The sequence below is a fragment of the Piliocolobus tephrosceles genome, chromosome 19 (assembly GCF_002776525.5).
Source record: "Piliocolobus tephrosceles isolate RC106 chromosome 19, ASM277652v3, whole genome shotgun sequence".
In the NCBI taxonomy this organism is placed as follows: domain Eukaryota; kingdom Metazoa; phylum Chordata; class Mammalia; order Primates; family Cercopithecidae; genus Piliocolobus; species Piliocolobus tephrosceles.
The window spans coordinates 1,623,952-1,649,796 of record NC_045452.1 but is presented as its reverse complement, the minus strand read 5'-3'; the positions used below and the strand labels follow the sequence as shown (position 1 = coordinate 1,649,796).

Below are 25,845 nucleotides of genomic sequence, written 5' to 3'. Positions count from 1 at the left end.
AGCATGAGCCACCACACCTGGCTTTTAAAAATAATTTTTTTGAGACAGGGCCTCGCTCTATTATTGCCCAGGATGGAGTGCAGTGGCATGATCTCCGCTCACTGCAGCCTGGACTGACAGCCTCACTGCAGGCTCAAGCTATCTGCCCATCTCAGCTACCCAAGTAGTTGGGACTACAGGTGCTAACAACCACACTCAGCTAATTTTTGTATTTTTTGTAGAGATGGGGTTTCACCATGTTGCTGAGGCTGGTCTTGAACTCCTGTGCTAAAACAATCTGCCAGCCTTGGCCTCCCGAAGTGCTGAGCTTACAAGCATGACTCAACATGCCTGGTCTTGTTTGCCATTTGTATGACTTCTTTTCAGAGATCTTTATTCAAATATTTTGCCCATTTTATTTTATTGTTACTACTTTTTGGAGACGGAGTCTTGCTCTGTCGCCCAGGCTCGAGTGCAGTGGTGCGATATCCGATCACTGCAAGCTCAGCCTCCTGGGTTCACGCCATTCTCCTGCCTCAGCCTCCCGAGTAGCTGGGACTACAGGCACCCGCCACCATGCCCGGCTAATTTTTTGTATTTTTTTTTTTTTTAATAGAGACGGGGTTTCACCATAGCCAGGATGGTCTCAATCTCCTGACCTTGTGATCTGCCCACCTCGGCCTCCCCAAGTGCTGGGATTACAGGCGTGAGCCACCACGCCCAGCCTATTTTGCCCATTTTAATATTCGATTATTAGACTTTTTCCTAAGAGTTGTTTGAGCTCATTATATATTCTGGTTATTAATCCTTTGTCAATTGGGCAGTTTGCAAATGTTTTCTCTCATTCTGTGGGTTGTCTCTTTACTTTGCTGGCTGTTTCCTTTGCCGTGTAGAAGCTTTTTAACTTGATGTGATCCCATTGGTCCATTTTTGCTTTGGGTGCCTATGCTTGAAATCAGTGTTCTGGAGGGCTTCTCCAATGTTTTCTTCTTGTAGGAGGTTTCATAATTTGAGGTTTTAGATGTAATTCTTTTCTTTCTTTTTTTTTTTTTTTGAGATGGAGTCTCACTCTGTCACACAGGTTGGAGTGCAGTGATGCGATCTCAGTTCACTGCAACCTCTGCTGCCCGGGTTGAAGCAATTTTCCTGCCTCAGCCTCCTGAGTAGCTGAGATTACCAGCGCCTGCCACTGCACTCGGCTAATTTTTGTATTTTTAGTAGAGACAGGGTTTCAACATCTTGGCCAGGCTGGCCTTGAACTCCTGACCTTGTAATCCACCCACCTCAGCTTCCCAAAGTGCTGGGATTACAGGTGTAAGCCACCGTGCCCGGCCTTAGATATAATTCTTTAATCCATTTTGATTTTATTTTTGTATATGGCAAGACACAGGGGTCCAGTTTCATTCTTCTGCTTATGGATATCCAGTTTCCCCAGCACCACTTGTAAAAGAGACTGTCTTTTCCCCAGTGTGTGTTCTTAGCACCTGTGTTGAAAAACAGTTCACTGTAGGTGTGTGGACTTGTTTCTGGATTCTCTATTCTGTTCCATTTGTCTATGTGTTTGTTTTTATGCCAGATCCATATTGTTTTGGTCATCATAGCTCTGAAGTATAATTTGAAGTCAGGTAATTCCTCCAGTTTTGTTCTTTTTGCTTAGGATAGCTTTGCCTATTCTGGGTCTTTTGTGGGTCCATATAAATTAAAGGATTTTTTTTCTTTCTATTTTTGTGAAGAATGTCATTGGTATTTTGGTAGACATTGCATTGAATCTGTGGATTACTTTGAGTAGTATGGACATTTTAATAAGACTGATTCTTGTAATCTATGAATGTAGAAAGCTTTCCAGTTTTTGGGTGTTCTTTTCAATTTCGTCCATCCATGTTTTACAGTTTTCATTATAGAATAGAGCTCTTTCACCACTTTGGTTAATTCCTAGGATTTAATTTTATTTGTAACTACTGTAGATGCGAATATAATACAGGAATTATTAATCCTACAATATAGAAACTAAGCCATAAAAATGAGTTTTGGACCTGCCTATATAAATTAAAATGACAGGTGTACCCAATAAAGACCCTATTAAATAAAAAACACAATTCCACTAAAAAATATAAACAAATTAAAGCCAGTTATTATGTCTTGAGGAATTTAAATGTGGCACTGGAAACAGCCAATTATAGAAGATCTTACAAGTGAGATATACTACATAGCATGACACAGGCTAAACATGTAGATTATATGCACTAAGGGTTGTTTTTTTATTGAGACAGAGTCTTGCTGTCGCCCAGGCTGGAGTGCAGTAGCATGATCTTGGCTCACTGCAACCTCCACCTTCGGGGTTCAAGCAATTCTCCCACCTCATCCTCCTGAGTAGCTGAGATTACAGGCATGCACCACCACGTTTGGCCATGTTGGCCAGGCTGGTCTCGAACTCCTGACCTCAAGTGATCTGGCCACCTCGGCTTCCCACAGTGCTGGGATTATAGGCGTGAGCCATCGTGCCCAGCCATCATTTCTTTCTTTCTTTTCTTTTCCCTTCCTCCCTCCCTTTCTTTTCTTTTCTTTCTTTTTTTTTAAGATGGAGTTTCACTCTTGTTGCCCAGGCTGGAGTACAATGGCATGATCTTGGCTCACTGCAACCGTTGCCTCCCGGGTTCAAGCAATTCTCCTGCCTCAGCCTCCTGAGTAGCTGTCATTACAGGCATGCACCACCACGCCTGGCTAATTTTTTGTATTTTTAGTAGAGATGGGGTTTCTCCATGTTGGTCAGGCTGGTTTTGAACTTCCGACTTCAGGTGATCCACCTCCCCTTGGCCTTCCGAAGTGCTGGGATTACAGGTGTGAGTCACTGCGCCTGTCCCATTATTTCTTTATTCATTCTAAAACCCTTAATGTGGTCAGGCACAGTGGCTCACGCCTGTAATCCCAGCACTTTGGGAGGCCGAGGCAGCAAGATCATTTGAGGTTAGGAGTTTGAGACCAGCCTGCCCAACATGGTAAAACCCTGTGTCTACTAAAAATACAAACGTCAGTCAGGCGTGGTGGTGCACTGATAGTCCGAGCTACTCGGGAGGCTGAGGCAGAGGATGCAGTAAGTGAAGACTGTGCCACTGCACTCCAGGTGGGCCACAGAGTGAGACAACGTTATCAAAAAAAAAAAAAAGGCCGTGCACGATGGCTCAAACCTGTAATCCCAGCACTTTGAGAGGCCGAGGCAGGGGGATCAGGAGGTCAGGAGATCGAGTTCATCTTGGCTAACATGGTGAAACCCTGTCTCAACTAAAAATATAAAAAATTAGCTGGGTGTGGTGGCGGGCGCCTGTAGTCCCAGCTACTTGGGAGGCTGAGGCAAGAGAACAGCGTGAACCTGGGAGGCAGAGCTTGCAGTGACCCGAAATCACGCCACTGCACTCCAGCATGGGTGACAGAGCAAGACTCTGTCTCAAAAAAAAAAAAAAAATCTTGGTAGGAAAGAGGTGCACATAATAGGTTAAGTAACTTTCTGTTACTTAATAGGTACATAAGCTCAGAATCTTTCAATTTTCTTAGCCAAAATTTACTGAAATTTTGCCCTGCAAAACGCTATATTCAAAAAGCCAAATCCATATGCTATGCTGTTTTATTAAAAAATTAAAACTATTCAATACACTTATTTAAAGGTAAATCTTGGACTATCTTAAATTATACCAAATGATCTGTTATCACATGATTTATCAGGTTGAGCTTATAAATACAATTGTTATCTAAGAAAACATCTAAAAACAGTTATTACCCTTTGTTTGCAAAACTCTAAACAGAAAAAAAGGCTAACTAGCCCAAGACCTAGAACTGGACCTGAGAAAACAGCTTTGTCTTAGTAATATTAATGGTAACATTTTAGAGGTGAACAGTGCCGTATCTAAAAATAAACAAAAAACTGAGACTTTTCTTAAACATACCTCATTTGTGTTCAAAATTATATCTGTGAAATCAGTTCTCATCAATACCTTAAATTTTTTTTTTTCTATTTCACGTGTGGAACCCAGCGATCAGAAAAATAAGCAAGATTCTGAAAGACACACTGAGAATGACCAATACTAGCGCTTTAGAAGGAATGTAAAGCCAGTGGGGGTGGATACAGGTCAATGAACATGTCGGAATACAATGCACAAGATATTTAAATAGAAAGCGCCGGAAACAACTTGGATGCATGGCAGGACTTAGCTTGAGCTAGCTCGGGCTACAGGATGGCTGGTCCACAGACATGCACCTCTCCAGACCACGCGGTCACTGCACATACCTTCCACTGCCTTGACCTTCTCCTCCAACTCGCGTTTCCTCTCTTCCTTCAGCACCTGCTCCTGCTCCTTCTTCTGCACTGCTAGAAGGATCTGACGCTCTTCTTCCTCTTCTTTGCGCTTTTGTTTTTCTATTCTGGTCAGCACAGGAGTCTCCTGTGAGGAGCCAATGAGCACATCCTGTCAGTACACAATCATGCAAGATAAGCTCTCTGCTCTCAGTTCATTGAATTCAATATTTTCAACAAATAATATTAGCTAGGGACTTTATATCATGAAAAGTTGATTTTGCATCTGGAGAATATATGTTTAGATATATATAAATGTTAAAACATAAGGGAGATTCAAAACAGGGTAAAAGTTTTGTGTCCAACAATTTATATAATTTGTGGTATTTAGGAAACAATTTTATGGATAATTTACTGGAGAGAAGAGAAACTGGGGCAGTCCAGTGACGCGATCTCGGTTCACTGCAAGTTCTGCCTCCCAGGTTCACACCATTCTCCTGCCTCAGCCTCCTAAGTAGCTGGGACTACAGGTGCCTGCCATCGTGCCAGGCTAATTTTTTGTATTTTCACTTGAGATGGGGTTTCACCATGTTAGCCAGGTTGGTCTCAATCTCCTGACCTCATGATCTGCCTGCCTCAGCCTCCCAAAGTGTTGGGATTACAGGCGTGAGCCACTGCATCCAGCCAATAAAGGAAAGTTTTAAAAAGGATACTAGGATGAAAGACAGTCACTCAACAGAACACAGTTCCTTTTTTTTTTTTTTGGAGATGGAGTCTTACTCTGTGAGAGTGGAGTGCAATGGTACGATCTCGGTTCACTACAACCTCTGCCTCCCAGTTCAAGCAATTCTCTCGCCTCAGCCTCCTGAGTAACTGGAGTTACAGGTACCTGCCACCACGCCCAGCTGATTTTTGTATTTTCAGTAGAGATGGGGTTTCACCATGTTGGCCAGGCTGGTCTCGAACTTCTGACCTCAGCCTCCCAAAGTGCTGAGATTACAGGTGTGAGCCACTGCACCTGGCCCAGAACACGGTTTCTTAATTTCAATAATGTGCATGTATTAAAAGTCTTAACTTTTATGCTTTACAAGTAAGACAATGAATAAAATTGGAGTTCTGATGGAAAGGGCCACTGTTTTGGCTTAAGATGCAGAAAAGAGATGAAGGAGACCACATGGAAATTCATAAACTACCCAAAGATTGGCTAGCCTTTTCACGAGTTTTCCAATTCAAACATTAACAAAGATTTCAAGTGGTTGCTCCCGACGTGATTACCTAAGAAATCTAAAAAAAGGTAAGGCAAACAAAAGAAAACAGGATTACTACTATCATAATTTATGAAAGTTTTACAATGCTTATTTCCAACCCCCTCACCCTGCTATCCCCAATGAACTAGTTCTGTAGCCCAGAACAGATAAGTTGTTTGTTTTCAATTTCTTTTTTTTTCTTTTGAGACGGAGTCTCGCTCTGTTGCCCAGTAAGGAGTGCAGTGGCATGATCTCGGTTCACAGCAACCTCTGCCTCCTGGGTTCAAGCAATTCTCCTGCTCCAGCCTCCTGAGTAGCTGGGATTACAGGCATGTGTCACCATGCCTGGCTGGTTTTTGTATTTTTATTCATTTTTTTATATTTTTGAGACGGAGTTTCGTGCTTGTTGCCTAGGCTGGAGTGCAATGGTGCGATCTCAGCTCACCACAACCTCTACCTCCTGGGGTGAGGCGATTTCCTGGCTCAGCCTCCCAAGTAGCTGGGATTACAGGTATGTACCACCACACCTGGCTAATTTTGTATCTTTAGTAGAGACGGGGTTTCTGCATGTTGGTCAGGCTGGTCTCGAACTCCCGACCTCAGGTGATCCACCCACCTCGGCCTCCCGAAGTGCTGGGATTACAGGTGTGAGCCACCGCGCCCAACCCCGTTTTCAATTTCTTTCCTCATCTTTTGTGTTAATGTGAAAGCTAAAACATTTTCCTCTTTAAAAATTATTTTTGAAGAGGTAATAACTGGTGCCTGCAATAGACTGTATGTGTAAGTTGCATACAGACAGAAAAATCAACCAGGTGTCAACAGAAGGAGAATTTACATTACTCTTTAAGAAAAAACACTAATTATCCCATTTTGAGTGAAACGTAATGAAAAGGTAAAGCTTTCTTTAACAGATCTTTTTAGTAGGGCGATAGACCTAAAGATCTATATCAGATACATTTTCAAGAGTTTTGCTTTCTTTCCTTTTTTTAAAAAAAGATGGGAACTCGCTATGTTTCCCAGGTTGGTCTGGAACTCCTGGTCTCAAGCGATCCTCCCATCTTAGCCTCCTGAGTAGCAGGGATACTGTGGAAGTTGAACTAGTGGCCTTAATGTGGAGGAAAAAAGATGAATGCTGATAGTCACTTATGTAAATCACCATTCAAGATAGTCACTTATGTTTTACCATTTCAATGCCCAATGTAAGGGCACTGAAAATGTCTTTGATTAAAATTTTATATTATTTTCTTTATGGTGCTTTTTTTCCCCCTTGCTCCCTGTGGAGTTCACATTTTTATGGTTCTTAAGACCAGTTTAGGCTGGGTGTGGTTGGTGGCTCACATCTGGACTCCCAACACTATGGGAGGCCAATACAGGAGGATTGCTTGCGCTCAGGAGTTCAAGACCAGCTTGGGCAACAAAGTGAAACCCCGTCACCCCATCTCTACAGAAAAAAACAAAATAAACAGATAATTAATAAATAAATAAATTAGCCAGGTGTGGTAGTGTACACCTGTAGTCCCATCTACATGGGTGGCTGAGGTGGGAGGATCTCTTGGGCCCAGGAGTTTCAGGCTGCAGCGAGCTGTGACTGTCCCACTAGAGTCCAACCTGGGGGATAGACCCTATCTCAAAAACACAAAACGAAACAAAACATTCTCATTTGACTCCAAATTTAGAGGTGATCTTGCATAGATAGTAGGCTTTTTTTTTTTCTTGAGACGAAGTCTTGCTTTGTCACCAAGGCTGGAGTGCAATGGCATGATCTTGGCTTACTGCAGCCACGGGCTCCCGGGTTCAAGTGATTCTCCTGCATCAGCCTCCAGAGTAGCTGAGATTGCAGGTGTGTACCACCACGCCTGGCTAATTTTTGTATTTTTAGTAGAGACAGGGTTTCACCATGTGGACCAGGCTGGACTAGAACTCCTGACCTCAGGTGATCCACCCACCTCAGCCTCCCAAAGTGCTGGGATTACAGGCGTGAGCCATGGCCCGTGGCCCAGTTAATAGACTTCTCAATGTCATTTTCATCATTCAACAATCTATGAGCCTGACTTTATTAGAGTTTACAGGTAAAAATCTGGAATGAACAGGGGGGATGAAAATAAAACTTAACTACATACGTAACACTGTACCCATAAGGTGTCTTATTAAATAAAACCCGTAACATCTTTATTCTATAACCACAGCAGGCCAGTTTCAATACGGTGGATGTTTATTCTGAAAAGGGGATGCTACGGACACTTGGCAAGGACGACTGTCCTGAAGACTGCAACTCTGGCCAACGGACACATGAAAAAATGCTCATCATCACTGGCCATAAGAGAAATGCAAAACAAAACAATGAGATACCATGTCACACCAGTTAGAATGGCGATCATTAACAAGTCAGGAAACAACAGGTGCTGGAGAGGATGTGGAGAAAAAGGAACACTTTTACACTGTTGGTGGGACTGTAAACTAGTTCAACCATTATGGAAAACGGTGTGGCGATTCCTCAAGGATCTAGAAGTAGAAATACCACTTGATCCAGCCATCCCATTACTGGGTATATACCCAAAGGATTATAAATCATGCTGCTATAAAGATACATGCATACATATGTTTACTATGGCACTATTCACAATAGCAAAGACTTGGAACCAACCCAAATGTCCATCAATGATTGACTAGAATAAGAAAATGTGACACATATACATCATGGAATACTATGCAGCCATAAAAAAGGATGAGTTCATGTCCTTTGCAGGGACATGAATGAAGCTGGAAACCATCATTCTCAGCAAACTATCACATAACAGAAAACGAACACTGCATGTCCTCACTCATAGGTGGGAACTGAACAATGAGAACACTGGGATACAGGGTGGGGAATATCACACACCGGGGCCTGTTGGGGGTTGGGAGACTGGGGGAAGGATAGCATTAGGAGAAATACCTAATGTAAATGACGAGTTGATGGGTGCAGCAAACCAACATGGCACATGGACATATACCTATGTAACAAACCTGCACGTTCTGCACATGTACCCTCGAACTTAAAGAATAAATCCTACTTACAATAATAAAAAAAGAAAACTGAGCCTTGTCAAAGGGAAGATTTCATTAAAAGAGAATTATGATGCTTTCTATATGTCAGACCCCAAAAGGAGAGGGAAACAGGTATATATATATATCAAACACGAAATTTATGTACAGAATTACATATGTGTATTCTGGCCACTCTCCCCTGCAACAAAGACAGTAGGTGTAAACCTGTGAAATATTCTTCTTTCATCAGTAGAAGGTACATTAAGTAGGATCCATTATTTTAATAAGGGCTGAGCAAATGCAAGCCAATTACTTATGAAATTGTAATGCTGATCACTCAAGACTTGATAATCTGGCCAGGCGCGGTGGCTCATGCCTATAATCTCAGCACTTTGGGAGGCCAAGGCAGGCGGATCACAAGGTCAAGAGATTGAGACCATTCTGGCAAACATGGCGAAACTCTCTCTACTAAAAAATAGAAAAAGTAGCTGGGCATGGTGGTACGCGCCTGTAGTCCCAGCTACTCGAGAGGCTGAGGCAGGAGAATCACTTGAACCTGGGAGGTGGAGGTTGCAGTGAACCAAGACTGCGCCACTGCACTCCATCCAGCCTGGTAACCGAGTGAGATTTCGTCGGAAAAAAAAAAAAGACGTTGTAATCTAAATAACCACAGGAAGTGTTCATATGTTAAGTCATTGGAGGGGGAGAAAGAGAAAAAAGTCAAAAGCCAATAACCTAAATCTTACGAATATAGAATTCTTTTATGTAATGAGTATGACTTTATTATTAATATGTAATATCTTATAATCAGTTAATAGTGCTCCCCTCAAACAAATGGAACACGAACACAAAACTCACAAACAGTATATAAAGCACACCAGCGGCCGGGCGTGGTGGCTCAAGCCTGTAATCCCAGCACTTTGGGAGGCCGAGACGGGCGGTTCACGAGGTCAGGAGATCGAGACCATCCTGGCTAACATGGTGAAACCCCGTCTCTACTAACGATACAAAAAATTAGCCAGGCGTGGTGGTGGGCCCTGTAGTCCCAGCTACTCAGGAGGTTGAGGCAATGGTGCCATCTCAGCTCACTGCAACCTCCACCTCCCGGGTTCAAGCTATTCCCCTGCCTCAGCCTCCCCAGTAGCTGGGATTACAGGCAACTGCCACCATGCCTAGCTAATTTTGTATTTTTCATAGAGATGGGGTTTCGCTATGTTGGTCAGGCCGGTCTTGAACTCCTGACCTCAGGTGAACTGCCCGCCTCGGCCTCCCAAAGTGCTGGGATTACAGGCGTGAGGCACTGCGCGCAGCTGATCTGGCTGCTTTTTGCTTTTTTGTTTTGAGACGGAGTTTCGCTCTGTCGCCTAGGCTGGAGTGTAGTGGCATGATCTCGGCTCACTGCAACCTCTGCCTCTTGAGTAACTGAGATTACAGGCGCCCGCCACCATGACTGGCTCATTTTTGTATTTTTAGTAGAGCTGAGGTTTCACCATCTTGGCCAGGCTGGTCTCGAACTACTGACCTCGTGATCCACCCGTCTTGGTCTCCCAAAGTGCTGGGATTACAGGCGTGAGCCACCATGCCCGGCCAAGATCTGGTTGTTTTTATTAAAGTGTGTGGCACATCCCCCATCATACATGCACACTCGCGCTTTCTGTCTCCGTCTCTCCTGCTCCGCTGTGCTAAGACGTGCTTCCTTTCCCCTCGCCTTCTGCCACGATTTTAAGTTTCCTGAGGCTCCCCAGTCATCCTTTCTATACAGCCTGTGGAACTGTGAGTCAATTAAACCTCTTTTCTTCATAAATCCCAGTCTCAGGTAGTTCTTTATAGCAGTGTGAGAACGGACGAATACAGGTATGATTTCTATCACTGATACCACAGGTTAAGTTATGTATTATGCCATCTTCGAGTAACACTTGAAGCCATACAATAAATGCAGAGGCATCACAATGAATCCCAGTTAATACAAACAACTATATGGACCAACACTTCTCTACAAATTTAGTTTGGGCTTTTTTCTAATAGCCGGTTAAATACAGTTTTAATTTCGTAGGTTAACGGTGAAGGTTCATACACTGAAGCCAGTAGGTATACCTAGCATTGCTTTTCAGCCTAGACTTTTCCACGTACACAGCTGAAATCAGTTACAAGACTTGGCCTTAAAATGCTAGGAGAGCTTCTTAGTTTTTACAGGTATTAAATTGCATCTTGCACACCGAAGTCATCATACATACAGGGCAATGTCAGAGCTTTTATCATCACGTTTGTTCTTCATTTACCTTTAAAACACTTCTCTAGCTGAATATTTAAAACAATAGGAAGCAGCGAGCACATTATGGTTACAGGCCTTCACTCAGTCACCGTTGCAGATAAAATGCCAGCAGTGAGTGTTACTCACTGGCCCAGTTAAGGGCTTTGACGCTGACCACCTCTTCTGGGAGACGGTGTTCACTGCCCTCATATGCTTCTCCGTTGTAATGCTGCCATCTTTGCTGATCTGCCTCAAAGCTCGCCAGTTCTTTTTTTTTTTTTTTGAGGCAGAGTCTCGCTCTGTCACCCAGGCTGGAGTGCAGTTGCGTGATCTCCACTCACTGCAAGCTCCGCCTCCCGGGTTCACGCCATTCTCCTGCCTCAGCCTCCCATGTAGCTGGGACTACAGGTGCCCGCCACCACGCCCGGATAATTTTTGTATTTTTTAGTAGAGACGGGAATTCACCGTGTTAGCCAGGATGGTCTCGATCTCCTGACCTCGTGATCCGCTCGTCTCGGCCTCCCAAAGTGCTGGGATTACAGGCGTGAGCCACCGCGCCGGGCCAGCCCACCAGTTCTTTTTGATCATCCCATTAGTTTCTTCTACTTCCTTCCTACCGGGTAGAAGTTTTTCTAGCAAAGAGAGTTTATCAGGAGAGAGAGCCACTCTGAGGAGCGTTTACATAAATTCCGTGATTAGGTGACCCTTTGCATATGGTGTGCAGTCAATTGACATTCTTTCATTTAGCACACACTTGATATCCCCGTGCTTGACATTCTGACCTGGATGAGAGGTCATGACCATGGTTCAGTCTTCGAAAGTAGGTGTTAGCATCTGCGAGTCACACAGTGTTTCAGCCAGCTGTATGTCTGTACACGGAAAAGGTCTTCTCCCTGTCGAGTAAAAACAGCATGGACGTTCTGTTCTACCCGAGTGATAATGTTTCCTGGCTCCAGTTCTGGTTCTTGGTGTCCTTCACCACAGAATGTTATCTTCTGGCCATCTTTCATGCCTTTGTCAATAGGGACTTCTAGAATCTTCTTCTCTGCAACTATCTTCCTTCCATTGCAGCTTTTACGTCTATCTTTAAGACTGATGATTACCTGTGGCCTTGGCACTCCATGCACACAGACTGAATTTGCTGTATGTATGTCCATATATGTATCTATATTTTGACCAATCCTGGTTATCTGTCCCTCTCCTTCTCTTTGAACCATAAGCTCCTCAGTAGTGACTTCCAGAGCCAGGTAACATAGAAATTCAAGTGAAAAGACCTTTACACGAAGAAGTCACGTACACATGTAATATAGGAAGGTATTCCTTAGGTATGTCCAACAGGCTCACAGTTTAAACCATTTGACTCACGCCCCAAAGTAACTGTAATTTAAGGTTGGTAGTACAGCAAATTATGAATAGCTTTTATTGTATGTTTTAAAATCTCATCACATGTTCACATGCTTAAATCTGGGTATCAGAATTTAAACAATTCTTGAAATGTATGACTGTCTACTTAATAAACTGATTACAAAGTATCTCAAAAAAAAGAGCATATGGGTCACAGAATAATGCTCAATATGATCCGTTTTGTAATAAATGCGTAGAGGAAAAGCCTGAAGCAAATACATAAAAATGTAAATAGTAATGATTCCTGAGTTGTGGGATTCCCAGGTCTTTTACAGTTTTCGACATGCAGTCTCCACATTAGAATTTCTATAGACACGGTGGGCAGGTGGGAGCCTGCACCGGCCACGTCCAGCTGTGGCTCCTGCGCTTGCCAATGCCATCTGTCCCCTCTAGTTATTGCTCCACCTGTCTCAGACCACTTTCTCCAGAATCTGCCCCTCCTCCAGCACGGCCCTGCACTTGCAAACGCCTCCTGCTTTAGCTGGATCCTGTCTCACATTTCTCTGGGCCTTTTTCCTTGCAGCATGGGTTACCATTTTAGCAATTTCCCATCTGATGTGAATTCTCAACAATTACAATTTTACCTTAATGACATTACACACATCTGAGACCAAAAAAAAAAAAAAAATTCTATGTTATGCACCACTAGTCTGGTTTAAAATTCCCGTGCTAATTTTCAGCCCTAGGTCGATGCAAGGTAAAGCAAGTCTTGATGAAACACCACTAAAACACACGACTCACTTTCGGTAGCGTTTTAACTATTAAAGAACCAGTACAACCAAATGAATGACAACCGACGAAGCAAAAGTAAACCTGCACTGTTGGGAACAGGCCCCCCCAGAATCTGGCCATAAACTGGCCCCAAAACTGGTCATAAACAAAATCTCTGCAGCACTGTGACATGTTCCTGATGGCCATGACGCCCACGCTGGAAGGCTGTGGGTTTACCGGAATGAGGGCAGGGAACACCTGGCCCGCCCGGGGTGGAAAACTGCTTAAAGGTTTCTTAAACCACAAACAATAGCATGAGCGATCTGTGCCTTAAGGACATGCTCCTGTTGCATACCTATTCCTTCAATTCGGCCCATCCCTTTGTTTCCCAAAAGGGATACTTTCAGTTAATTTAATATCTATAGAAACAATGCTAATGACTGGCTTGCTGTTAATAAATGCGTGGGTAAATCTCTGTTCGGGGCTCTCAGCTCTGAAGGCTGTGAGACCCCTGATCTCCCACGTCACACCTCTATATTTCTGTGTGTGTGTCTTTAATTCCTCTAGCACCACTGGGCTAGGGTCTCCCCGACCCAGCTGGTCTCGGCACTGCACAGTTAAAAAAATGTGATACTGTCTTATGCTGCAATTTTTTTCTTTAAAAGGTGAGGTCAGTTGCAAATGGGATAGGAGCTGGTGTATGAATGCTTTACAGATAAGAGGCCTGCTAGAATCAAGGGGGTTTTTAATGAGAAGCTAATGAGAAACACACTTTAAAATCCAGTCAAGGACAATTCACCAGAACCCCTGGTTTTAGCAATGCCCAATATGCTGTGCCCTTAAACGCTTCCCTCTCTGAGGGCAGGTATCAGACTTGCTGGCACCCTTGCTCCTGTCAGCAGCACATGTGAGACTGCCACCCAACACATGGCCCTAGCAACAGCAATGACCAAAGTCTCTGGACAAAAGTAACCACTGCATCCCGAATCCTGGAGTTCAGTGAGACAGTCTCCCCTCACTGGTATTTTCCCCGGAAGTCACAACTAAAAGTCTTTTTTCAGGCAGTAAGTTTGGACTGCTGAGTGACCAATATAGGCCAGAAACCCGGCCTCCGTGCTCAAAAAGTCATGTCACCATTAAGAGTTTCTCCAGGATACCAGGGACCACAACAGTTATTTTACAGTCTCTATAATACCGTGTTTCTTTTTGTTCAAACTAAAGAGCAGAACAAAAGAAAGCTCAAACACTGCCAAGAATAAAAGAAGAAATTTTAGTGTTTCATGCTGAAGTTTTGCTGGGAGCAATGAAGGGCCTTGCAGTCTATTCAGCCAGCTATGCAATCTGAAGAGGAAGTTATGGTCCAGGAATGCTCAGGGCAGTGAACGGTCAACAGAAAAGGGAGCTTTCAGGGAGGTGTTAACTGTCAAGGTAATAAAGACAGCAGAGAGCCCAACAAGGCCAGGCTAGAAAACCATTTGAGAACATGGCTGAATACCAGGGACCGTTCCGAAATTAGTGACTACTAGGAGGAAGAGGATACTGGAGAAGGGAGGTCAGTCATTAATAGAAGTGTCAACTCCTGGGTAATTAAACATTGGGCAAGACACATCTCTGAGCTAAAAAGAGACAGAGATTGGCCGGCGCGGTGGCTCACGCCTGCAATCCCAGCACTTTGGGAGGCCAAGGCGGGCGGATCACGAGGTCAGGAGATCAAGACCATCCTGGCTAACACGGTGAAACCCCGTCTCTACTAAAAATACAAAAACACAGCCGGGCGTGTAGTCCCAGCTACTCAGGAGGCTGAGGCAGGAGAATGGTGTGGACCCGGGAGGCGGAGCTTGCAGTGAGCCGAGATCATGCCACTGCACTCCAGCCTGGGCCACAGAGCGGGACTCTTGTCTCAAAAAAAAAAAAAAAAAAAAAAAAAAATGGCAGAGGTGAAATCAAAATACACTGAAGTAAATACAAATTTATAAATTAGCTTTCCCTTTTCAGGGCTCAAGGTAAGAGTGTGTTTAGTTACTGACAAGATCTCTGCAATAGACCATCGTATCATCACTTAAATTTAAGAGCCACGATAATGTTACTGAAAGGAAAAAGGAAGGCTCCGTAACGTAACAATTCAAAGACATGGTCCAGAGTAAAACTACTGTCCCTTAACTCAAAACTGTCTAGGATCACTGAACTGTTTAAATATTCGACGAAAGAGTGCCCAAAGGAGACAAACAGTTAAAAAGTGCTGACCCTTCCTACAGTGTGATGTCATAAAGTAATTTAACTACTTTTTTTTTTTCAGAGGTGGGGTCTTGCTATGTTGCCCAGGCTGGTCTCAAACTCCTAGGCTCAAGTATATCTCCTGCTTCAGACTCCTGAGCTACATCACAAGATGAAAATGCGGAAGCACAGTCAGCTCCAGAATGCTGCTTGGACAACTCCTTTATTAGTAATTAGTGGTTGCACCAAACATTCTTTCTTCACCTAATATTGTATCTCAAACTCCCACATGGTGCCCTTTCCCTCATGTGACCTAGACATTTCCCTGCCCTCCCATTCATGTCCTCTCTTGCTTCGTGTCTTAGAAGAAATGTGACCGCCTACACTCCACAGCAAGGCCTTGATATCTAAGAACCTCATTTCACCACAGATCAGCCAGATCCATGCTCTTGTTCCTGGACACTTTTCAGGTCCATGCTACGTCTCCAATTAGAAACAAAACAACACACTTGCCACAGACTCTCACTTTTTTTTTTTTTTTTTTTGAGTTTCACTCTGTTGCCCAAGATGGAGTGCAGTGGTATGATCTCAGCTCACTGCAACCTCTGCCTCCCGGGTTCAAGCAATTCTCCTGCCTCAGCCTCCCGAGTAGCTGGGATTACAGGTGCGTGCCACCACGTCCAGCTAATTTTTGTATTTTTAGTAGAGATGAGGTTTCACTATGTTGGCCAGGCTGGTCTTGAACTCGTGAGTACAAGCAATCCACCTGCCTTGGCCTCTTCAAGTGCTTGGATTACAGGCATGAGCTACCATGTACGGCTCTAATATATACTGTTTTTTGGCCACATTATATAATTTCCTGTCTCTGTGCTTTTGTTTCTACTACTCCTGTAGTGTGGGATGCCTTCTGCCCCACATCTCCCACCCTCTTTGCTCCCCCTCCGTCAATCCCAGCCAACTCAGGATTCAGGTCGAGTACGGCTCTGCCTACTCAAACTCTCCTTTCATTGCCCAGCTCTACATCCTCCCATCTTTGCATTTGTGAACTGCTCCTACATAAATGTACCTATTGCAGTATGTATTCTCATTAAATGTGGACATGCCTACTACCCCAGGAGATTGTCAGAACCAGAGTGTGGCCTCATGTCTTCTAATTCTTTCTCTTTCTAGAAATGCATCCTAAGCATAAGAATGCTAAATAAACATTTGGGGTTTAGGAAAAAAATGAAGGAAAATAAAAAGGCAAGAATGGAAGTACATGAAAAGGATCTGTCTCTCTCATCAGGAAAGCTCCTCCTCACTACTCTCTCACACTCACCTCTTGCTTGATGGGTTTGATGGACAGGTGGTCAGACATCCACCTAGGATGCAACTCTGCCTTTGTGCGCTGTGGACGTTTTCCCTATAGTTAGAAGTGAAGAAGAGAAAGGAAAAGATAGATTAGGGTGTTCTCAACTACTGATACTGATGCTGCTCCTGCTGCCGCCAGTAAAAAAGTGGTCCACGAGGCACACAGGTTAGGGCCAAAGTCTTCCTTAGGACAATCAGGGAAAACCACTGCTCAGCTGTGTAGGGACATAAGCCAGTTTATTCTCTTGAAAAAATTAAAACAAAAACTTGGAGACAACCAAGTGTCTTGTATAATATGCATCACTGGCAAAAAAAAACCTCCCTTAACAGTTTAAACAGTAAAAAAAAAAAAAAAAAAAAAATCTTCCCAAATTACAAAGGGAAAGCCATGCGTTATCGCCTTCAGCAGAAGGGGCGGCTCTGGGAGGGGGCATCAGGAGCAGCCGGAGGTGGGCCGCTGGGCAAAGGCAGCACAGTGGCAGCAGTGAGAAGTGAGAGCAGTTGCCCAGGAGGGGAAGCCAGGGAGAGAGCAGGGGTGGGAAAAGGGCTCAGGAAGCAGAATGCGGTGAGTTTCAAGGAAATGCACCAGGCTGGAAAGCAGTACTTGTAGGAAATTTCAAAGAAAGAGCATGGAGAACTTCTTGTATGTAGGTTACTACTTTTGAAGGCCAAGGTTTGTTAGCACATGTAAGTTTTGCAATTTGTGAGGAATGAGCCTCAGGGCATCACCAACTGTAACCTATTAAAAGGTGACAAGCAAAGGCCTTCCCTTAAGATAATACAACTTCTGTGGCTTCTGCATCAAAAATCTGCATTCTCCAGGGGTACTTCTGGCACCACTTAATCCATTAGGTAAGGAATTATAGGATGGAAAATGACAAGAAGGGGTGGTTTATACAACTTAAACATACCGCAAAGCCATGGGGGTACATTTAATGAGTCAGCAACTTTAGAAAGCTTTTTCTGCTTTGGGCTGGGTGCGGTGGCTCACGCCTGTAATCCCAGCACTTTGGGAGGCTGAGCGGGGTGGATCACGAAGTCAGGAGCTCGAGACCATCCTGACCAACATGGTAAAACCCCATCTCTACTAAATAATACAAAAAAAAATTAGCCAGGCGTGGTGGCATGTGCCTGTAGTCCCAGGTACTCAGGAGGCTGAGACAGGAGAATTGCTTGAACCTGGGAGGCGGAGGTTGCAGCGAGCCAAGATTATACCACTGCATTCCAGCCTGGGCAACAGAGTGAGACTCCATCTCAAAAGAAAAAGAAAAAGAAAGAGAATGACTAGTGCCCAATGCAAATGCAAGCCCAATTATCCAAGGCAGTTGTGACCTTCTTTAAGTACCTGTCCCAAAAAACCTACCCCAGCAGTTTCCTGAAATGTGCCTATAAGCTCTTTTTTTTCCCTTAAAGGTTCTTGTTGTGTTTCAGAGGATGGAGTGCAGTGGGGCAATCATAACTCACTGCAGCCTCAAACTACTGGCCTCAGACAATCGTACCATCTTGGACTCCCAAAGCACTGAGATGGCCATTATTTTATAAGCCTCGAGACTCTAACAAGATCTCTTCAACTTTAAGTACAAGAAAAACTTATCAGGGAACTGTCTTCCAAAGGGATTATGCCAGTGTACCATGAGAGTAGCAAAAATGCCAACGCCACCTTCACTTCAACCCTGCCGTATCAGATAGAAGCTACGAATGAGAAAAACACCATTCTGGATACAGAAGCTGAACGTTTCCCTATGTACTTTCCCATCACCTTCTGTAAACCATCTATACCCTAAGTCAATTTATTTGTTGAGAAATTAAAGTTTATAAAGCTGTATATTCTGTAACACGAGCAACAAGCTCTACCAGTATCTACATCCCCTTTTATTTAAAAAAAAAAAAAAAAAAAGGTTTAAGTAAACTTTTATATGGTCATTGCAGTAGGACTTACCTTCTGATTATTATTTCAAAGTTTAGAGGACGATCATATAATACCTCCTCAAAGATGTATCAAATCTTCTGACGCTCTTATTGCCTTTATTTTGCTATAAAATGTGGGTTTAGTTTTCAATCAAGGTTTCTCATCAATTACCCATTACCATAAACAATGGGAGAGGACCGAGTAGTGTATTTTGATTGCCAAATACAATGCTCTGTACATTGACATGGGTTCTTTGTTTAATTTCCACAAAAACTTCCGTCAAGTGATAGTATTTCACTTTACTAATAAGAAAACTGAAATGGATCCCACTTCAACAGAAAATTAAAAAATTAACCGGACGCGGTGGTGGCTGCCTGGAGTCCCAGGTGGTCAGGAGGCTGAGGGAGGAGGATCATTTGAGCCCAGGAATTCTAGGTTACAATGAGCTATGATCACGCTACTGCACTCCAGCCTGGGTAACAGAGTAGGACCCTGTCTTTGTTAAAAAAAAAAAAAAAAAAAAAAAAGGGAAAACAAAAGAAAGAAGTTGAAATACAAAGTTATCAAGAAACTTATCCAAGGGACAGGACGGGAAGTGGCATAATTCAAGTAGGTTTGAAAGAAAAGCTCCTGTCTCTTCCACATACCACGTTGACCCCTCTTCCACTGCCTCATTTATTGTGCCTCCATTTATACATTGTATTTTCTTTTCCTTTCTTTTTTTCTTTTTTTTTTTTTTTGAGACGCAGTCTCACTCTGTCGCCCAGGCCGGAGTGCAGTAGTGTGATCTTGTGTCACTGCAACCTCCTGAGTTCAAGTGATTCTCCTGTCTCAGCTTCCTGAGCGGCTGGAATTACAGGCACCCGCCACCATGCCTGGCTAATTTTTGTATTTTTAGTAGAGATGGGGTTTTGCCATGTTGCCCAGGCTGGTCTTGAACTCTAGACCTCAGGTGACCTGCCCGCCTCCGCATCCCAAAGTGCTGCGATTACAAGCATGAGCCACCACACCCCTGGCCCCAGGTCAACATTTTTAAATGTTGCATCTTACTATTCTTTATTGTGTTACACCAGATAAGACTCCAAGACAGTATTACCAGTAAGACAGTCTCAAACATTACTCTTTTGGTAATAAGATAGCTTCTACTTGTCAGTATTAACAGTCTGACACACAGTCATGTGTTATACTTAACAATGAAGATACATTTTGAGAAACCACATTCTTAGGTGATTTTGTTAAGTTTTCAACAATATAGAATTCAGGGACTAGATGGCGTAGCCTACTACACACCTACGCTATGGGATACAGTTGGTCCTAGACGGTACAGCCTACTACAACCCTAGATGGTGTAGTGCGCTACACACCTAGGTTATGGGGTGTAGCCTATTGCTCCTAGGTGGTGTAGCCTACTACACACAACCCTAGAAGGTACAGCAGCCTACTACACACCCAGACTACAAGATATATAGCCTATTGCTCCTAGGTGGTGTAGCCTACTACATACAATCCCAGACACACAATGGTAAAATATTTGTGTATCTAAACATACGTAAACAGAAAAGGTACGGTAAAAATACAGTGTAAAAGATTTAAGAACTGGCACACCGAGACAGGGCACTTATCATGAATGGAGCTTGCAGGACTGGCAGTTGCTCTGCTGAGTTCGTGACCGAGTGGCGTAAATGTGAAGGTCAGGACATTACAGGACACTACTGTAGACCTCGTAAACACAATGCACTTAGGCTGCACTCAATTTATAAAAAGAAATGGAATTGTGCTATAATGTTATAATGGCTATGATGATAGGAAATTTTCAGCTTAATTATAACCTTATGGGACCACGGTGGTAAACGTGGTTTGTCATTGACCAAAACGTGGTTACTTGGGGCATTATTGTACATCCTATGGAATGAGGAGAGTATGTTTAATTTTATCAGGTCTGGTGTTCAAAGATATCTGTATCAGAATAAACAGAGTAGCTTCCAGTTATTTCTTTCATTTTGGAAATGTTTAGAAGTTATTTTTTCCTTGAAGGTTTAGAAAACTTTACCTGTGAAAAAATCAATCCTTCTATGAAAACACTTCTTCCCTAATTACTGGTCTGCTAAGATTTTCTACTTCCCAATTTAGATTTTTCTTAATATACTATTCTTCTGGTTAATAGGACTTCATTGATGTTTTCGAACTTAAAAGCACTATCTATTTCTTTGAAAATAACAAATCCATTATTTCTTTCTGGTTTGCAATTCCATGGTTCTTGAAAATTGTATTTAAAGATTACCCTATTTAAGGGTTACCTTATTTTAATTTTTCTTCTTTTGAAAAGAATCAATGCTTGAAATTTTCAATCAAAATAATCAGTTTTATGCTTTAAGCTTTTTTTCCCCGTAATTCTTGTATCCCCCAAAACGTTAGGCTGAATATTGCAGTAAAAAAGCAGAAATGATAAAAGAAGGCTTAAGGTGATCGGGTATATTTGTAGATAATTTAATGTGCCATGACTGATGATATCAGCAGAGTCATATGCAAGGTCACGTAAAGTCATAAAAGTATCTCTCTACATCATTGTTACTTTAAGAAAATTAGATTATATATTTTCATTCCTAGAAAAATTGTTGCAGTGAATTGCTGATCACAAAAACAGAATCCAACTGTCGTACATGAACTTAAGTATACTGATGGTGAAACGGAGGTTTTCTGGATCACCCAGGACCGCGGAAGTCTTTTTTTTTTTGAGACGGAGTCTTGCTGTGTCGCCTGGGCTGGAGTGCAGTGGCCGGATCTCAGCTCACTGCAAGCTCCGCCTCCCGGGTTGACGCCATTCTCCTGCCTCAGCCTCCAGAGTAGCTGGGACTACAGGTGCCCGCCACCTCGCCCGGCTAGTTTTTTGTATTTTTAGTAGAGACGGTGTTTCACCGTGTTAGCCAGGATGGTCTCCATCTCCTGACCTTGTGATCCGCCCGTCTCCGCCTCCCAAAGTGCTGGGATTACAGGCTTGAGCCACCGCGCCCGGCGACCGCGGAAGTCTTGAAGCACTGTTTGTAAGTTCCCGTTATTAGAGAAAGGTAATTTCTAGGACTTTCCCTAAAGCATCAACCTGCTTAAGGGTTAAACACATCACCAGATCCACGATAAATTAAATAATACATTTGACATGTTTGCCTCCCTGTAGGTACTGCAGTGACGATTTATAAATACTTTCTCTTCGTATTTCACTGGCAAGTGGCCAAATATTTCTGGTCCTCTATTAACATGTATTAATAATCAGAAATATTATTACTGATAAGAAATAAACAAACTAAATAATTATCGACCAACCATCATAGAAAAGGCAAGACAGGCTAAACGCAGTGGCTCACGCCTGTAATCACAGCACTTGGGAGGCCAAGAGTCAAGAACAGCCTGGCCAACAGGGCGAAACCGCGTCTCTACTAAATATAAAAGCATTAGCCGGGCATGGTGGCACACGCCTATAGTCCCAGCTACTTGGGAGGCTGAGGCATGAGAATTGCTTGAACCCAGGAGGTGGAAGCTGCGGTGAGCCAAGATTGTGTCACTGCACTCCAGCGTGAGTGACAGAGTGAGTCTCTGACAAAAAAAAAAAAAAAAAAAAAAAAAACCCAAAAAACAAGAAAAGAAATGACATTAGGTATTGTGGGTGTTAAAAAGATGAGTAAGACACAGTCCCTGAGCTGAAGAAGCTTGAACTCACAAAGATATAAAATAAGCATAAAGAAACATGTTAAGAGACAGAAGTCCTAAAGGCTGGGGGAAACAAGGACAGTTCATGGACACAGTGACATTTAAGTAAGGCTTTTGAGAGAGTAGTATTCAAATGGGTAAGGAAGTAGAGGGGGGCCAGGTGTGGTGGCTCACACCTGTAATCCCAGCATGTTGGGAGGCTGAGGCAGGAAGAGTACTTCAGCCCAGGAGTTTAAGACCAGCCCAGGCAACATAGGGAAACCCTATGTATAGATAAAATTAAAAGATTAGCCAGGCGTGGTGGCATGTGCCTGCAGTCCCAGCTACTCGAGAGGATCACGTCGGCCTGGGAGGTTGAGGCTACAGTGAGCTATGATTGCACCACTGTACTCCAGCTTGGGACACAGAGCAAGACCCTGTCTTAAAACAAGAAAAGCTGGGCACAGTGGCTCATGCCTGTAATTCCAGCACTTTGGGAAGCCAAGATAGGAGGACAGATTGAGGCCAGGAGTTTGAGACAAGCCTAGGCAGCAGAGCAAGACCTTGTCTCTACAAAAAATAAAAAATAATTAGTTGGGTGTGAAGGCACGAGCCTGTTTCCTCAGCTACTTGGGAGGCTGAGATGAGAGGATCACATGAGCCTGGGAAGTCGAGGCTGCACTCCACCCTAAGTGCCAAAGGGAGCGAGAGTGTCCGTGAAAAAAAAAAAAAAAAAAAAAAGGCTGGGTGCGGTGGCTCACATCTGTAATCCCAGCACCTTGGGAGGCTGAGGCAGTGGATCACCTGAGGTCAGGAGTTCTAGACCAGCCTGGTCAAAACGGTGAAACCCGTCTCTACTAAAAACACAAAAATTAGCTGGGTGTGGTGGTGTGCGCCTATAATCCCAGTTACTCAGGAGGCTGAGGCAGGAGAATCGCTTGAACCTGGAAGGCAGAAGCTGCAGTAAACGGAGATTGCGCTACTGCACTCCAGCCTGGGGGAAAAAAAAGGAAAAAGAGGAGGAAGGATGTCTGAAATGTCATGAAGTAGGGGCATATGGTTTGAGACTATAGCTTGCCCTGAATTTGGTGAAGAGGACACAATCAGGTGGAGCCAGGCAAAGGGCTGGCAATGGAGCTACAAGGACAAAGACAAACCCATAAGATGTTCGAAAGCTGGTTCCAGACTGTGAAAAGCCACCGTCACTATTGGTGGGTGGTAGACACTGAGGACTTCCTGGGGGAAGGAGAACATGATAGGACCCACAGTGAAGGAGAGGGGGTGGCATGGGGTCCCATTCTTACACTGGAGTTCAGACAGGACGGAAGCCTGCACTATTTCCAGGACAGTGGGAAGTATGGGGAAGGTCTCATGAATAATCCTTAAACAATGCAGCATCAGGCCTAACACACAGAAGGACCGAGCAGAGAGTGTGGCGCACCTTCTGGGCGATCATGTTGCAGATCTCAGGCAGGAAGTCCTCACTGAGGAGCTTGTAGAGCTGCCGTTCTCGAACGGAGGTCCTCTCACGAAAACTCTCAGTGACCTGTCTCCATTCTTCTTCCGTTTGGCACAGGAGCCACCAAGTACCTTGGCCCGGCCCTTGGGACCCTAGAAAATAAAGGAATGGATTAACTACAGGAGATCCTATGAGGACCTTTCCTTATTTTGTCTCAATTTTGTTTCTACCCTGGGACATGACTAAAATAAGGGAGTCAAAAAAGAGACCTATTATTTATTTATTTATTTATTTTTTTGAGACAGGATCTGGCTCTATTGCCCAGGCTGGAGTGCAGTGGCACCATCTCAGCTCACTGTAACCTCTGCCTCCTGGGCTCAAGCCATCTTCCCATCTCAGCAACCCCCAAGTACCTGGGACTACAGGTGTGTACCAGCACACCCAGCTAATCTTTTGCATTTTTAGTAAAGACAGGGTTTTGCCACGTTGCCCTGGCTGTCATTAATTCCCGAGCTCAAGGAGGTCTGCTTTGACCTCCCAAAGTGCTGGGATTACAGGTGTGAGCCACTGCACCTGGCCCACTTTTAAATTTCACTTATTTATTTATTTAGAGACAATTCTGCTCTGTCGCCCAGGCTGGAGTGCAGGGGCACCATCTCAGCTTACTGCAGCCTCCGCCTCCGCCTCCCAGATTCAAGTGATTCTCCTGCCTCAGCCTCCCGAGTAGTTGGGATTACAGGTGCCTGCCACCATGCCCAGCCAATTTTTGCATTTTTAGTAGAGACGGGGTTTCACAATGTTGGCCAAGCTGGTCTTGAACTCCTGACCTCAGGTGATCAGCCCGCCTTGACCTTCCAAAGAGCTGGGATTACAGGCATGAGCCACCGCAATGGCCTCTTTTTAATTTTAAAGTTGACAACGTATACTTCTGGTTTTCTTGTTAAAGTCACTGCTAACAACTAACAAGAAAAAAAGTAGTGTCTAAAGGTAATAGAAATATAACTACTGTGATTTTAACAAGATAGATATTCACAGCCTAGAAATGATTAAATATGTTGACAGAAATGGTTTTGAGTTTGAGTCTTTGCAGAGTCTACCTTGCCTCAACTACACTGTGCAAACTGGTACGTGCCTCCCATTTTTATGCTATTTGGATGACAAAATTAAAATCTAGGCAGGAAACCAGTATGCCACAAACCCTTAAGGAAACCACTGTGTCAGGAAGCGCTGACATTAAAAAGACCTCTCTGCGAAGCTGGTGATTCACTCCAATGTTGAGGAGTCTATTACACTATCCCTAGTAAACAGAACACTAGTGAAAAGACCGAGGTTTCTTTTTTTTTTTTGAGACGGAGTCTCGCTCTGTTGCCGGGGCTGGAGTGCAGTGGCCAGATCTCAGCTCACTGCAAGCTCCACCTCCCGGGTTTACACCATTCTCCTGCCTCAGCCTCCGGAGTAGCCGGGACTACAGGCGCCCGCCACCTCGCCCGGCTAGATTTTTTTTTTTGTATTTTTTAGTAGAGACGGGGTTTCACCGTGTTAGCCAGGATGGTCTCGATCTCCTGACCTCGTGATCCGCCCGTCTCGGCCTCCCAAAGTGCTGGGATTACAGGCTTGAGCCACCGCGCCCGGCCAAAGACCGAGTTTTGATCTTAATCCTCAGTCAGATGATGAGCTGGGCACAGGATAAGGTGTGAGGAAGAGAACTGAAGAAGGGTACGGAGGGGAGGTCAAAGGATATTGCAATCATCTTTACTTTGTATGACTCTAGAAAAAGAGTCAACACTCTAGCATAAATGAATCATATTTACTTAATTCTTTCTCAACACCACTAAAGAACATTACCATGTCTTGTCTGTGGCTCACATGCCAAGGAGTTGTCTTCCTGCTTTTCACTGAAACACAGGAAAAAGAGGTGTCAATTAAAACAAAGACAGGTCCAAAATTGTTCTGTGCCACCCCAGGATGCTAGACCCAATTAATTTAACACAAAGAGAGTGTATGTGTGTGTTAAGGGAACAAGGCTTGGAGGTAGAGTGCTGAATAAATGAACACTAGGATGTAGGCATGTTGGTCTAGAAGGGAAGTACTGACATACAGCTACCCTATGTTATGGCAACAGCATGTATAAGAAAACAGTAACTTTCATTTTTTACTTTTACGTTTTTGAGAGGGAGTCTTGCCCTGTCACCCAGGCTGGAGTGTAATGGCGTGATCTCAGCTCACTGCAACCTCCGCCTCCCAGGTTCAAATGATTCTCTTGCCTCAGCCTGCTGAGTAGCTGGGACTATAGGCACCCATCACCAGGCCCAGTTAATTTTTGCATTT

General features: G+C 43.9%; 2 protein-coding genes and 1 pseudogene across 3 annotated transcripts in view; 1 reads left to right on the top strand and 2 right to left on the bottom strand.

Annotated features, from left to right (window-relative positions):
• The window catches only part of MICAL3 (microtubule associated monooxygenase, calponin and LIM domain containing 3), a 1,031,057-nt gene that overhangs the window by 417,655 nt on the left and 587,557 nt on the right, over positions 1-25,845 (top strand). The gene's annotated exons all lie outside the window — the stretch shown is intronic.
• Positions 1-25,845, bottom strand: part of LOC111526405 (cat eye syndrome critical region protein 2) — a 193,565-nt gene that overhangs the window by 26,601 nt on the left and 141,119 nt on the right. For both annotated transcript variants that reach the window (XM_023192096.2, XM_023192097.2), the window contains 4 exons: positions 25,363-25,412; positions 23,500-23,669; positions 16,437-16,520; positions 4,259-4,412 (listed from right to left, as the gene is read on the bottom strand). In XM_023192096.2, coding sequence (XP_023047864.1) covers positions 4,259-4,412; positions 16,437-16,520; positions 23,500-23,669; positions 25,363-25,412 — 458 coding nt within the window. The remainder of the gene's footprint in view (positions 1-4,258; positions 4,413-16,436; positions 16,521-23,499; positions 23,670-25,362; positions 25,413-25,845) is intronic.
• Positions 10,929-12,729, bottom strand: LOC111526413 (annotated as a pseudogene).